Source organism: Euleptes europaea, chromosome 3 (genome assembly GCF_029931775.1).
Source record: "Euleptes europaea isolate rEulEur1 chromosome 3, rEulEur1.hap1, whole genome shotgun sequence".
Lineage (NCBI taxonomy): Eukaryota > Metazoa > Chordata > Lepidosauria > Squamata > Sphaerodactylidae > Euleptes > Euleptes europaea.
In genome coordinates this window covers 22,175,379-22,189,562 of record NC_079314.1, presented here as the reverse complement: position 1 = coordinate 22,189,562, position 14,184 = coordinate 22,175,379, and the positions used below count along the sequence as shown (strand labels likewise).

The 14,184-nt window shown below is 43.6% G+C and overlaps 1 protein-coding gene across 8 annotated transcripts in view; it reads left to right on the top strand.

Moving 5' to 3' along the window:
• PTPRU (protein tyrosine phosphatase receptor type U) overlaps positions 1 to 14,184 on the top strand; it is a 444,404-nt gene that overhangs the window by 341,184 nt on the left and 89,036 nt on the right. For 4 of the 8 annotated variants that reach the window (XM_056846266.1, XM_056846265.1, XM_056846264.1 and 1 more), the window contains exons 15-16: positions 1,450 to 1,479; positions 12,406 to 12,563. In XM_056846266.1, coding sequence (XP_056702244.1) covers positions 1,450 to 1,479; positions 12,406 to 12,563 — 188 coding nt within the window. The remainder of the gene's footprint in view (positions 1 to 1,449; positions 1,480 to 12,405; positions 12,564 to 14,184) is intronic. The other 4 variants (XM_056846270.1, XM_056846269.1, XM_056846268.1 and 1 more) reach the window with 1 other exon arrangement.

The following is a 14,184-nucleotide window of genomic DNA, read 5'->3' as shown; positions in this document are numbered from 1 at the left end:
GTGCAATTAAACAGAGGTGGCTTTGCCATTGCCTTTCTCTGCAAAGTCTTCCTCAGTGGTCTCTCATCCAAATACCAACCCTGCTTAGCTTCTGAGTTCTGACCAGATCGGGCTATATTATACCATTCCACATCCTGGCTGTCATATTTAGGAATAAAAAAAATCAAAAGCAGTGTAAGGGTTATTTTCTGTGCTGATATTGAGGTACAAGTTTATATGAGTTTAATTCTCCCCATAGCACAGCTTGGGTGACCACTAGCTCTACAACGTTATCGCCGAAGCCGTTGTTGTACCCAGATAGCTATTCTGAGGATGGAGGATTTGAGCTTCCCTAAATAGACTTGTCCCAAAGTCAGCCACCTATTCCTCTTTGCCTCTGTGCTGGAAAGCTGGTAGGTTGAGTTTGGTTTTGGGACCCCCCCCCCCCCCATGCAATTCCTTTGCTAGAAGAAAAATCACAGAACTCGAGCATGGAATAGCCATGAATTCCACGTGCATTTTCCACTCACTGCTGTTCTGCCATCCTAATTTTATGTTTTCCGCCACCTCACATGGACACATTGAAGCTGCCTTATACTGAATCAGACAACTGGTCTATCACAGTCAGTATTGTCTACTCAGACTGGCAGTGGCTCTCCAGGGACTCAGGCAGAGGTCTTTCACATTGCCTCCTACCTGGTCTTTTCGACTGGAGATGCCAGGGATTGAACCTGGGACCTTCTGCATACCAAGCAGATGCTCTACCACTGACCCACTGTCATAGAGGAATCTCCTCTACCACTGAGGAGTCTTACTTTGTTGTCCTGCTGCAAAGAGAGGCAGGAGAGAGGCAGGAGGCATGGAACCATCACTCTCTATGCTGTGTCCTTTCCCATCATCTATTACCTGATACTTTTTAATTGGAGATGCTGGGGATTGAACCTGAGACCTTCTGCATTCCAAGCAGATGCTCTACCACTGAGCCACAGCTTCTTGTTTGAAAGGTAAGAGCCATCTCGGTTGCACATTTTCAGAGGGTGCCTGCCCCCCACATCAGCTGGAGCCTTTTCCTTCCACTCTCTCCAGCTATCTAGAGCAGCTGATCTGTGGTTTCCATTTGGTTCTTTGTGGATTTGTCTGAAATGATCCTGAAGTGTGATGTTCTTTGAAGTGGTATGGGTAGGAAATAGACCTCTTTGGCATCCTTGCCCTGAAGCTTTACTTCAGCAGGTAACCTTGCTTGTATTCAGGCCAGCAGCGAGCATGTCAGAAAGCTGTTTCCCATCTCCAGCCACTTGCTTCCTCGGTTCCTTTTCCCCTTCCTCCCCTCTGTCTCCAACTCCCCTCTTCTTCCCTTGCATGGACCATGACCTGATACCACTCCAGAGATCCCATCTTCCCCTTCATTATTGCTGAGAAAAAGCTGCTTATGCAATATCTGCTGTTTCTCTTTGTTTGCACGCTTGCCAGGAGGAACTACTATTCCTATTCCTATTACCCGTAAGTAATTCTCCTTCACTCGTGCTTGCTCGGCCGTTTGCTGCTCCAGTGAGTTCTGTTCCTTCTCCCATTCACTGTTAAAGTGCATTTCTTTGGGTTTATAGGAAAAGTGCTTCTTAAATCATATGTAGCTGTTCCTCCCAAAACAGGAGTTTGTACCCCGAGGGAATCGGGACCCAAGACTGTGTTTATTGAAGCTAGAAATATCCAAAGTGAACATAGCTACCACATTCCCTTGATTGAAATCAGACTGGGGATGTGTCTGTAATGCAAATGTCTCCCCAGATTTCTGACATATGATATACATCAATGTATTGATTCATTTCACACACACCCCGACCCCTGAACATTGTGCAGAGCTATGTACATGTGCAGTTCTTTGCAGATTTTGGTTCTTCCAGTTCCTGCAGGTCCTTTCCCCATCTGTACGTTACCAATGTGCACTTGTGTGCAAATTCTGCAGAGCAGCAATCTTGGTCAAGTGTACATATGATAGTATATGTTTTACCAATGCACATGTACACATTGATAAAAGAACTGTAAACAAAGTGATTTTACATATGATTCCATTGTGGCGTGAACTCATCTGCCTTATACTGACGGTCTAACTGGCAATGGCTCTTTAAGATTCTAGGGAGAGAAAGGTCCTTCCCAACACCTTCAACTGCAGGTCCTAAATGGAGATGCCAGGAATTAAATCTGGGACCTTCTATGTGCAAAGTACATGCTCTGCCTCTGAGCCACAGTCCCTACCTTGGAACACTTTGGGCCAAACAACACATTACGTTTTTTAACAAGTGGAATCTGGGTTTCCCTGACCCAACTTGCTTTCCCTGCAGTCACAAAGCAACCCAGACCTGACTTGTTAAAAAAATATAGCATGTAGTTTGGCCCTGTGTTTGTGTGCTTTGATAAGACACCAGAAACAGAGTGATCTGATTTGTTTTTTTCTGCAAGACACCAGAAACAGAGTGATCTGATTTGTTTTTTTCTGCAGTGTTTTATCAATGCATACTTCACATGGTCACATGAAGCTGCCTTATATTGAATCAGACCCTTGGTCCATCAAAGTCAGTATTGTCTACTCAGACCGTCAGCGGCTGTCCAGGGTCTCAGGCAGAGGACTTTCACATCACCTACTTGCCTGGCCTCTTTAACTGGAGATGCCAGGGATTGAACCTGGGACCTTCTGCATGCCAAGCAGATGCTCTACCATTGAGCCATGGCCCCTCCCCTACATACTTGTGTATCAGTAATGTAAAGGGGGAAAATGCTGATGAACTGAAGACATTGCAAGCTGAAGCAGTCTGCCTGACCTCATGTCCTCCATTTCAGGAATTAATTGTAGAAATTCTCCTGATTAAAGTGGAATGAAGGATGAACGGAACTTTCCACACTGAGTGGATTTTCAGATCAATGATGGAAGAGAACCAGGAAAACCCATTTATCCCTAAATTGGGCCTTCCATCTTACTATACTGGATCAGTTTGGGACCTGTTGCATGATGCATGAAAGCATGAGAAATGCTTGCATTTTAAGGTGTGTGTGTGGGGGGGTCATGTTCTTTCCCAAACCAACTGCTTCCTATCCTTTAACTAGAGATGCCAGATATTGACCTTGGGAGACATGCAAAAATGTGCTGTATTACTGAACGTCAATCTAAAGAATGGGGAAATAATGACTCAATAAAGGGAGCCATGGTCTTCAGTTTGCATGACCTGAACAAGGCTGCTAATGATAGAACATTTTGGAGATCATTAATTCATAGGGTCACTATAAGTCAGAAATGACTTAATGGTGCATAACACACACACACAGTGGGGATTGGCAATGAAAGTGCAGGTAAACTGAGACTAGAGTAGGTCAGCAAAGATCATGTGAAGTTGCTCGATACTGAATCAGATTTTAAAGGCCCACTCTTGCTTAAGTTCAAGATCAAACTGCAAAAGAAAAGCCGGACACTTCCAGAGCATTTGCTGTGATTACTTTGATATATGACAGTAATTAAGGTAAAGTTATCAGTCTTGGCCAATCTACCCCACTGTGGTCTACTTGGATGGCCACCCACCCCCAGTTTTGCTGCCTGAGTTGTCTGAACTAGAGATACTGGGAGCTGACTCTGTACCTTTATGTACTCATAGCCACTGGAGAACTGAACCCTGTGTTCTTAAGTGAATCTGGCTTGTTTAAACCGCTGAGCTGACCAGCTGATGAAGAGGTGGATAGATGTTCAAAACAGTTGTTTATGTTTGGTGCCAAGATCTTACGACTCTTTTCTTGAGCATCTACCTAATTGATTCCCACAACAGCCTATCAGTTGACTGGCAGTCTTGGCACAGGAGAACAGCACATGTCAAGGTGCTTTGGGCTTATCAGCAAAAGAATCCCTTGAAATACATTGAAGCAAACCCAAACCAGCTTTGTTGGGCATTTGTTCCTTGTAGCATTCTCTTTTGTGAATGCTTCCAAAGTTGCCCTTACTGCATGCCTGAAAATCTTTCAAACCTGAGTGAAATGGGAACGTAGTGAGATCCTGTTTTGACACATGTTGGGGCATTCACAAGAGCTTTCCAGAACCCTTGGCAGGGGCTCGTGGCCCATTGGGAGCACCCGTGTTTTGCATGCTGGGGCACCAAGATCAATCTTGGTCCATGGGTTTAAAAACATCACCCCAGTATCATAACTCAGGCCTGATTTGCTTATTTTTAAAATAAAAATGCTGAAATCCCATCTGCTGGTGATCCAGGAGTGCCATGTGGTGTAGTGGTTAAGAGTGGCGGTTTCCAATCTGGAGAGCCAGGTTTGATTCCCCTCTCCTCCACATGAGTGATGGAATCTAATCTGGTGAACTGGGTTGGTTTCCCACTCCTCCACATGAAGCCAGCTGGGTGACCTTGGGCTAGTCACAGTTCTCTCTGAACTCTCTCAGCCCCACCTACCTCACAAGGTGTCTGTTGTAGGAAGAGGAAGGGAAGGAGATTGTAAGCCAGATTGATTCTCCTTTTTAAAAAGGTAGAGAAAATCAGCATATAAAAACCAACTCTTCTTCTTCCCTGCCCTAAGACATATCTGGCTGTCCTCAACCACAGCCAGTGCTTGTACGGCCCTGGAATCAGCCTGGTGGAACTCTTTGTTGAGTGAGACCCAGGCCCTATGGGATTTGACTTCGTTCCACAGGGACTGTAAGATGGAGATGTTCCACCAGGCCTATGGTTGAGGGCAGTGACGGTTGTACATCGATTAGCCTCCTTGCCGGACCCTCTCAGGAAACGATCCCTGCTGGTTATTTCTGCTCTGTCTATCTGACTATTCCTTCTGCTTGTGCGCCTTTGCTAAGGAAAAACTGGGCGGGGGGGCACCATCTTTTTAAAGTATTTTAGATGTATGGTTGATTTATGGTTTTATAGTTTATATTGTTATATTGGCTTGTATGGTTGTTTTACTTAACAGCATGGAATATTGTTAGCTGCTCTGAGCCCAACTCATTTGGGGACGAGTGGGATAAAAACAAACAAATAAATAAACAAATACAAATAAATTATGGATCTTCTGCATCTCTTCAAGCAGTTTATATTTTAGGAAGGGATTTTAGATTGGAAAAATGGCATGGGGAAAGGTTAAACACCCCTTCCCAAAATATCTTGCCCTTGACTGAATTACCCCAAACCCATTGCTGGTACTGCTTATAACTTAAAAAAATAAAAAAAAAATAGGAAAGATCTGATTGTGGCTCCCCCACTCTCTTGCCCGGGGAGATCTATTGCTGAGAGAATCAAGATTAACAGATTAGAGTCCAGTAGCATCGTAGAGGCCAACAAGCTTTTTAGGGTATAAGCTTTGGAAAGCCACAGGTCCCTTCCTCACGTACCGGCTTTGACTCTTGAAAGCTTATCCCTTGAAAATCTTGCTGGTCTCTATGATGCTACTGGACTCGACTCTAGCTGTTCTGCTGCAAATCAGCACAGCTACCCTATGAAAGATTAGCAGTGCAACCCTAAACACGGTTAAACCCTTCAAAGGCCATTGACAGGTTAAAACTTTTCTCCACCTCGGGACTGGTGGAGGGGAGAAGTGTCAGTTTGGTAATCCCTCCCGTTGCTATTCTAACTGCCAGAAATATTCTTGCAAATGTTCCGGCTGCTAGAACTGTCTCAGCATTGTTTTCGTAATTGATTTTACTGCTGCGAGTTTCCCAGAGATGATTTTTAAGGCTGCTGTTTCAATGTTTGAGTGCTGGTTCTTCTGTTTTATTGACAGCTTGTTTGATTGTCAAGATGGAAAGCTGCCTCAGGGGCCTATGTGTTGAGAGTTATGGGACATAAATATTTTAAGCAGATAAATAAAAAAGCCTGGTACTACTTCGTATGCCGTTCTGGGGGGGTTTCTGGCAGACTCCGGGGGCTACAGAGGGAATAGAGGTGTAGAAAACCTTGTTGTGTGAGGAGAAAGTGCATTTCCTTGGATGCAAGCCAATAAAATTAGCATACAAAAACTACATCAAAAGTGTAGCATCAATGAAACGATAGTGCCTATCTGTGATGCATCACAACATCCCTAACTGTGCAGTCCTAAGGAGATTTACACGGTTCTACATGTGATGAAATCAGTGGGCTTAGTGGGACTGCACTGTAAATCTCTAACACTGCAGTCCTGATTCCAATCAATAGACTGGAGTCCCTCTTTATAGGTTGCGCCAGAACAGCCAATTCACTTGTTACAACATCTTCATGTCCTTCATGAGTCTGGTTGAACAGATGTGTTTGGGAGTCCTGTGCTCAATTCCCAGCTCTGTGAAAGCCCAATTTGGAAGGGGTGTGTGAAGAGAGGGTGGTTAAACCTCACTCCTATGCATTCCTATCCATGAAACGATCAGGGGACTAGAGCAACTGCCCTATGTGGAGCGGTTAAAATTCTTAGGGTTGTTTAGCTTGGAAAGAAGGCGGTTAAAGGAAGACATGATAGAGATCTATAAAATGATGCATGGTATGGAGAGAGTGGATGGAGAGAAGCTTTTCTCCCTCTCTCGTAATACTAGAACACGGGGTCATCTGCTGAAGCAGAACAGATAAAAGGAAGTATGTCTTCACACAATGCATAGTTAAATTGTAGAACTCCCTGCCCCAGGATGCGGTGATGGCTGCCAACTGATCCAGCATGGCCTTTCTTATGTTCCCTGGCCTGAAATGGCCCCAGGAAGCCACTGTTTGCCCACTGGAAAAACCTACCTTTAGCTGATCAGAACATGTAACCCAAGGCTATTTAAAATCAAGAAAACAGTATGGGTAGGGCACTTAAGTCCCATCTTCCCAGACATCACTGTCCTGCCTGAAATTGGGTCCTGGCTCACCTGGGAATTAAACTCAAAGCACAGATCTCCTAGAGCACATCTGGTTAACAGGGAGGACTTTGTCATGTATGAATTGGCCCTCCCTCATTTTAAGATAATGGTATTTTGGCTTCTAGTTTTATATTAGAAAAGATTTAAAATTTCTCATCCTCACTATTTTCACTCCCTCTCCCCCACCCCGAAATGGAATGAAGCGGCTCTGAATAATGCCAAATGAAATGAATGAATTATTCATAAACATTAATAACCATGGGTAAGGGACAAGTGAAACTGAAATGTTTCACTTGTCCCTCACCCATGGTTATTTATTTTTATGACACTGTCTGTTTCCATTTTCCCCCTGTAGTAATCCACACATTTTTTGAAATTAATTGAGCCTCAATACATCTGTGTCATAGATTATGCATATATTATAGCACACATGACATGGTACATACAAATACCATATAAATTGCTTATAAACCCAATACAATTGTCATGCCCCTAGCAGGATTAGGGTAAATATGGGTATTTTTCTGCAGAGGTGAAAGGCAGGAGACTATACCAGTTGGTGGTTTGATGTTGCACTCTTTGGTACCTGCACCTTTGGCCTCAGACTCAAAGTGTTAGGGCATAAGAATGTAAGAACATAAGAAAAGCCAAGCTGGATCAGACCGAGGCCCATCAAGTCCAGCAGTCTGTTCACACAGTGGCCAACCAGTTGCTTCTAGGATGCCCACAAACGACTGCAGCACTGTCCTGCCTGTGTTCCACAGCACCTAATTTGTTGTTTCCTCCTCCTGCCCCGCTTTCTCTCCATCTGCCTGAAGCCCTGTTGGAGGGCATATCCTGCTCATCCTGTGCATACCACACATGTTCCTGGTGCGAGGCCTTGAGTTCCTGTGTGCCTCCCTGGCAACAGGCTCAGCAAGGGTTGCCTTTTGGTCACTAGCTGTGGATCTGTAGGATGGCTGGCACATGGGGTCACCAAAGGGCTGACCATCTTTAAGGTGGTCAGCACTTTGGTGACCTCATGCTTACCACTCCGTTGACTCTGGCTTGGGGGCATGGGTAGATGGAGACAGAGAGTAGCCCCCTCACTGAGTCTCCTCATTGAGTCTGTCTGCACTGGATATGTGTACACAATGACAGGGACCCATTGGGATGTTAAAACAGCCCTGGAGCATGCTGTCAACAGGTCTATGAGTTGCTGGGAGTGCCTCAAGGTCTTTCAGCTTGAACCTGGACTTTTACAACAGTGGAAATGAGTATAGTCTTGTCCAATAGCCTACACCTGTTGCCATGCCCCAGGTCTGAGCTTAGTAGACTATGCAGCATTCCTAATGGCATGGGTAGGGCTGTACACCTTTTCTCCACTATTTTTCAGGTTTGGTTTAATAAACCCGGAAATGTTCAAAAAACTTAAAAAGCCAAATATAATGGATTCAGCTTTTTCAAAAAAATTGAAAAATTTTGGGTTTATTAAACTTTAACCTGAAACATACATGGCACAAGGCATTCAGTTCTGCTCTGCTAGGGCGTTCAGATCCCCACTGCTTGCCGGGTCCAACCTCCACTTGGAGGTCAGAGCTGGCAGGCGGCGTGGTAAGTGAGGGGGAAATGGTGATGGGTCAAAGTGTTCCTGAATAATGCCAAAAAAATCAGCATTAGTTGTGACCCGCTTTTTCGGCTCCCTTTAATTTTCGCCAATTTTTACTAGTAACCCCCCCCCCACCAAATACTGAAAAGGTATTTTCCAGGGAGGGGGTTGGTTCAGCTTTAGCCGAATGCACACCCCTAGTCAATCAAATTTATTAAAACAGTCTTAGACCAGCACGGTTCTTCACAATTTACCGCCAGAAAACCTTAGTATTACACTCTAACCACAGGTTTACACAAGCTGTAAAATAGTTCTTTGCACAACTGTTATAAGCTATTCATACTACGCATTAAGGTTGTTGGCATACCGGCATTCTCAACAGTGCCTGGCGGATTCTACAGGCTGCTGCACAAAACTTTGCCGTTCCTGCGGTAACCTGTGACTTTTCATCTATAAGCAACATTCTAGCATTCCCTGGATCTGAATGGTCAGGATGCCTGCTAAGCCAGGGGAAGATAAACTTAGTCATAGAATAGAATCATAGAGTTGGGACCAACAGGGTCATCTAGTCCAACCCCCTACACAATGCAGGAAATTCACAACTACTTCCCCCCCACACCCCCTGTGACCCATACTCCATGCACAGAAGATGGCCAAGATGCCCTCCCTCTCATCATCTGCCTAAGGTCATAGAATCAGCATTGCTGACACATGGCCATCTAGCCTCTGCTTAAAAACCTCCAGGGAAGGAGAGCCTACCACCTCCCGAGAAAGCCTGTTCCATTGAGGAACCACTGTCACTGTTAGAAAATTCTTCCTAATGTCTAGATGGAAACTCTTTTGATTTGATTTCAACCCGTTGGTTCTGGTCCAACTTTCTGGGGCAACAGAAAACAACTCGGCACCATCCTCTATGTGACAGCCCTTCAAGTACTTGAAGATGGTTATCATATCCCCTCTCAGTCTTCTCTTCTTCAGGCTAAACATACCCAGCTCCTTCAACCTTTCCTCATAGGACTTGGTCTCCAGACCCCTCATTATCTTTGTTGCCCTCCTCTGGATACATTCCAGCTTGTCTACATCCTTCTTAAATTGTGGTGCCCAAAACAACACAGTACTCTAGGTGTGGTTGAACCAGAGCAGAGTAAAGCTATACCATCATGAGGCCACTCAGCTTCCTTCTATGCCCCGGCAGACTTCTGACACAGCAATCTACTGGGAGCTTTCTTAGTAAGTTGAAGCACCATTCCACCTCTTCTCAATGGAATCTACCCAAATGGAAATCTGAAGCCATCAACAAATGTAAACAAATATAAGAAAGAATTGAAGGAGGGAAGGTTCATCCTTCTTTGACACCTTCCGTCTGAACGACTGGGTCAAAGGAATAGTAACACAAAGCTATTTGGGGGCTTTTGTTGGCAGGGAAAATGGGCAGCACATTATGCAGAATTGTCTCTGTGTTAGTACATAACTGAAGGGCTTGTTTGATGGTAAGAGTCCGGCGCTTAAAATCACATTGGGAGACTAATCAATAACATCGAACAGATTTAAGTGCAGCATTACAAGGAGATCCATGGCTGCATATTCCAGTCTGATCTTCGAAACGTTGTCTGTCGACTGAGTGGGCCTGAAGATGCGTGGGATTATTCTGCGCGGGATAGCAGCTAAAATCTTCAGGCAGGGACCCTAAATCATACATTTATTCACTGCAGATCTGCCAGAATGCCAATTAAGAGTGAGTGAAGAATGATGTTTGGTTGGAAATTAAGTTTTCTATTAAAGAAAGGTCACTGTCGCTATCATTTTCCTTTGGGGAATATTCATTTCCAGCTGATCTAAGGCAAAAGGAGAACAATATTTGATAAGCCAGAGGAAAAATAAAACCAGGAGGAAGAAACAGGCTGCATTTTTTTAAAAAAGTTACTGTAATCCCCAAAACGGCATTTCTTTCTGCAGCGTAGAAGCATTTCTGAGCAGATCTGCATACTTGCTTCATAGGCTAAGCTCTATTGCCATTTTGCTTCCTTATCTGAACTCTTTTGACCCAGAATCCTCAACAAAACATCTCTGAGCCAACTGACAACATCCATTAAAATGATAAAACAAATAAAATGGAACAATAAAGCCAAATAGCATAAAATCAATCGGCCATAAAAATCATTAAAAGCAGCAATAAAATGCAGATAATTAAACAAAAAGTCACAGAAGCCGTGCTGATTTTTAAACCTAGCAACCAATTACAGTGAGAGCCTGCAGAGAGAAAACGATGGTTCAGTCATAACGCTGAAGAAATGAAGCAGGGAGAAGCAATATCTTGCACAAAGGAAATGCAAGCAAACAATTAGAGATGCGAAAAAAGATTTTGAGGGAAATATTGCTAAACACATCAAGACCAACAATAAGAAATTCTTTAAGTATGTTAGGAGTAGGAAACCAACTAGGGAAGCGGTTGGACCATTGGATGACAATGGGAGTAAAGGAACACTAAGGCAGGATGAAGCGATTGCTGAGTAACTAAATGAATTCTTCTCATCCGTCTTCACTGTTGAAAATTTAAGGCAGATTCCTTCTCCTGAACAAAGGTTTTAGGGAGGGGAGAATGAGGAACTGGGCCAAATAATGGTAACAAGGCAGGAAGTCCTAGAATGTCTAGACAAACTGCAAACTAACTAGTTCTTCAAGAACTCAAATGGGAAATTGCTGAACTCACAATGATATGTAACATGTCCCTTAGATCCACTTCTGTACCAGAGGACTGGAGAATGGCCAATGTAACACCCATTTATAAAAAAAGGTCTCGGGGGGTGGGGGACCCAGGAAATTAAGGCCAGTTAGCTTAATGTCTGTTCAAGGTTGGCAACCCTACCCCTGGACATCGTGCTATTCCAAAGCTAAAGCAGGGATGATAAGAACAGAGAGCTCTATGCTCTATGGACAACAATCCTCGACAAGGGCCAGGGCTTTTTCAACCCTGGCCCCAACCTGGTGGAACAGTCAACAGTCCAAGTGGCCATTTTCTCCAGATGAACTGATCTCTATAGGCTGGAGATCAGTTGTAGTAGCAGGATATCTCCAGCTATTACCTGGAGGTTTAGAAGACTTTGTACCTCGGTTTTGGACATTTAAAAATATGAATATTTATGTATGACTTCTTGTAGGTCTTTTTGTGTATATAATGTCTCATATTGTATGTAATTGCACGTAGCTATTTATAAATCTATTTGCCCTTTGTTTATGTAGTGTTTCGCTCCTGTACTAGCCTCTAAATCTTTTGATAATTGTACAGTGGTGTCTATTTTCTCCTCCATTACCTGGAGGTTGGCAACCCTAGTTCAGGCCCATGGACTGATGAGCACTGTTTTACAGTGCACTTCTATGGAGAGTTACTCCAGTCTAAGCCCATTTTTTTTAGATGCACTGTTAGATGCTTCCATTATGGAAGACTCGAGCAGATAAACTTGAGAATGGTGGGGGGTGAACACATGAACACATGAAGCTGCCTTATACTGAATCAGACCGTTGGTCCATCGAGGTCAGTATTGTCTACTCAGACCAGCAGCGGCTCTCCAGGGTCTCAGGCAGAGGTCTTTCACATCACCTACTTGCCTAGTCCCTTTAACTAGAGATACCAGGGATTGAACCTGGGACCTTCTGCATGCCAAGCAGATGCTCTACCACTGAGCCACAGCCCCTCCCCATAAAATAAAGCTGATTTACAAACTAAGCTCAGCTTGGTTGGAGAATGCATGGCAGCTCATCCACTTTTGAGGCTATTAACACTGTCAATGTGCTTGGACCAATCAGGCGGCTGAATGCCTACTATAAAAAAGGGTGTCCATGGCAACGTAGGAAGTTGCCTCTGCAAAATATGCCGACGAGTCACTTTCCCCCCTTTTCATTTTCTTTCCCCTTCAGACATCTACTTGTAAAGAAGTGCCTAAATGATCTGTTAACGTCAAATGTGTCAGCTCCCCTTATTTTTTTTTTACTTTGAATTTAGGAAACCTGTCAACATGACCAAAGCTACCATCAATTACCGCAATGAGAAGACGCACATGATGAGCGCGATCGATCGGAGCTTTACTGACCAGAGTACGTTGCAGGAAGACGAGAGGTTGGGCTTGTCCTTTATGGATACGCACAACTACAGCAACAGAGGTAATTTCTAAGCCTGCAAATAGAACATGTATGTAGGACTGGAGTTCCACCATCCCTGCTTTACATACACATGGTTGTTTTATCCTCCTTTAATCCCTGTTTCAGCCAGGATTCAGCCAGGATCGAACGCATGCGTTTTGCCCAATGTGCGTTCGATCCTGGCTAAAACAGGGATTAAAGGAGGATAAAGCAACCATGCATTTTCACCCTCATGGAAATGATATTTAAGAACAGAATCATTTTCGTTTCCATTTCAGCTGATAGTTAGCCTGAAGAGGAGAAGACTGAGAAGTGATATGATAACCATTTTCAAGTACTTGAAGGGCTGTCATATAGAGCAGCGATTCTCAACCTTTTTCCGACTTTGGCCCCCTTCCAACCTTGTGTCCGTCCTGTGGCCCCCCTGTCCTACTGGTAGAAAGGTAGCTATTTAAATGTTTTGTTGGTAAATAGCCAAGGAACAAAGAAGCATAACCAGCCACACAAAATGCACACATGAAGTTCTTATTGGGAAACTGAAATTTACAAAAAATACCCCACAAAAAGGGAATACAACACTCTAATAAACAACAGTGTTCACATACAAGGGAGAACAAAGCCTCTACCACTGTTTTCTATTTTCTTCACTTTTCTGTTTTCTGTTTTCTTTTCTGTGTTCTTTTTTTTTGGTCATTTCTCTGTTTTCTTCACTTCTCACTTCTGACCCCCCAGGGGCCCCCTAGTCTCCTGCTGTGGCCCCCCATTTACACAATTTTTACCTGTGGCCCCCTTGGAATATCCCAGGGGCCCCTGGGGGGTCATATGGCCCCAGGTTGAGAACCACTGATATAGAGGATGGTGCTGAGTTGTTTTTAGTTGCCTCAGAACCATTGGACCAGAACCATTGAAATTAAATCAAAAGAGTTTCCGTCTAGACATTAGGAAGAGTTTTCTAACAGTTAGAGCGGTTCCTCGGTGGAACAGGCTTCCTTGGGAGGTGGTGAGCTCTCCTTCCGTGGAGGTTTTTAAGAAGAGGTTAGATGGCCATCTGTCAGCAATGCTGATTCTATGATTGTCGTGGTTCGGGCCGTTAAGTGCCTACACTCTTAGAAAGGACCCCTTCCTGAGAAGGAATATGTTATCTTATTCAGTGGACACCACTAGACCGGAATCAACGGTTCCCAGAAACTTGTTATGGTTCCTAGAACATTTCTTGAACACACCAATAAATTTATAATACTGGACAAGACTATAAGTATAATAAAAACACATTTATTTACATTATAATATATGCTTATGGTTGCAAACTCTTAAAATATCATATAAGGCTAGACATCATTAGTCTTAAACATGTTTATGTAACAAAATGTAGCAAGTAAACATTCACAATCTCTATGCCTCCATAAAGGAGTATCTTAGTCAGAATATACCTCATAAAGTATCATTAGTGCAATGCACCTTCATTCAGGATATAAAGTTATAGAAATCCTGTCAAAATATGGTTAATTCTTTGGAAAAAGATTGGTTAGAAGCATCATTCTAAACATCATTAGTGCAGTACAGAAGACACACTATACCTTGCTGTGTCATCTGTAATCCTTTAAGAATAAGTTCTATGAGAACATATGAAGTTATCCCAAAG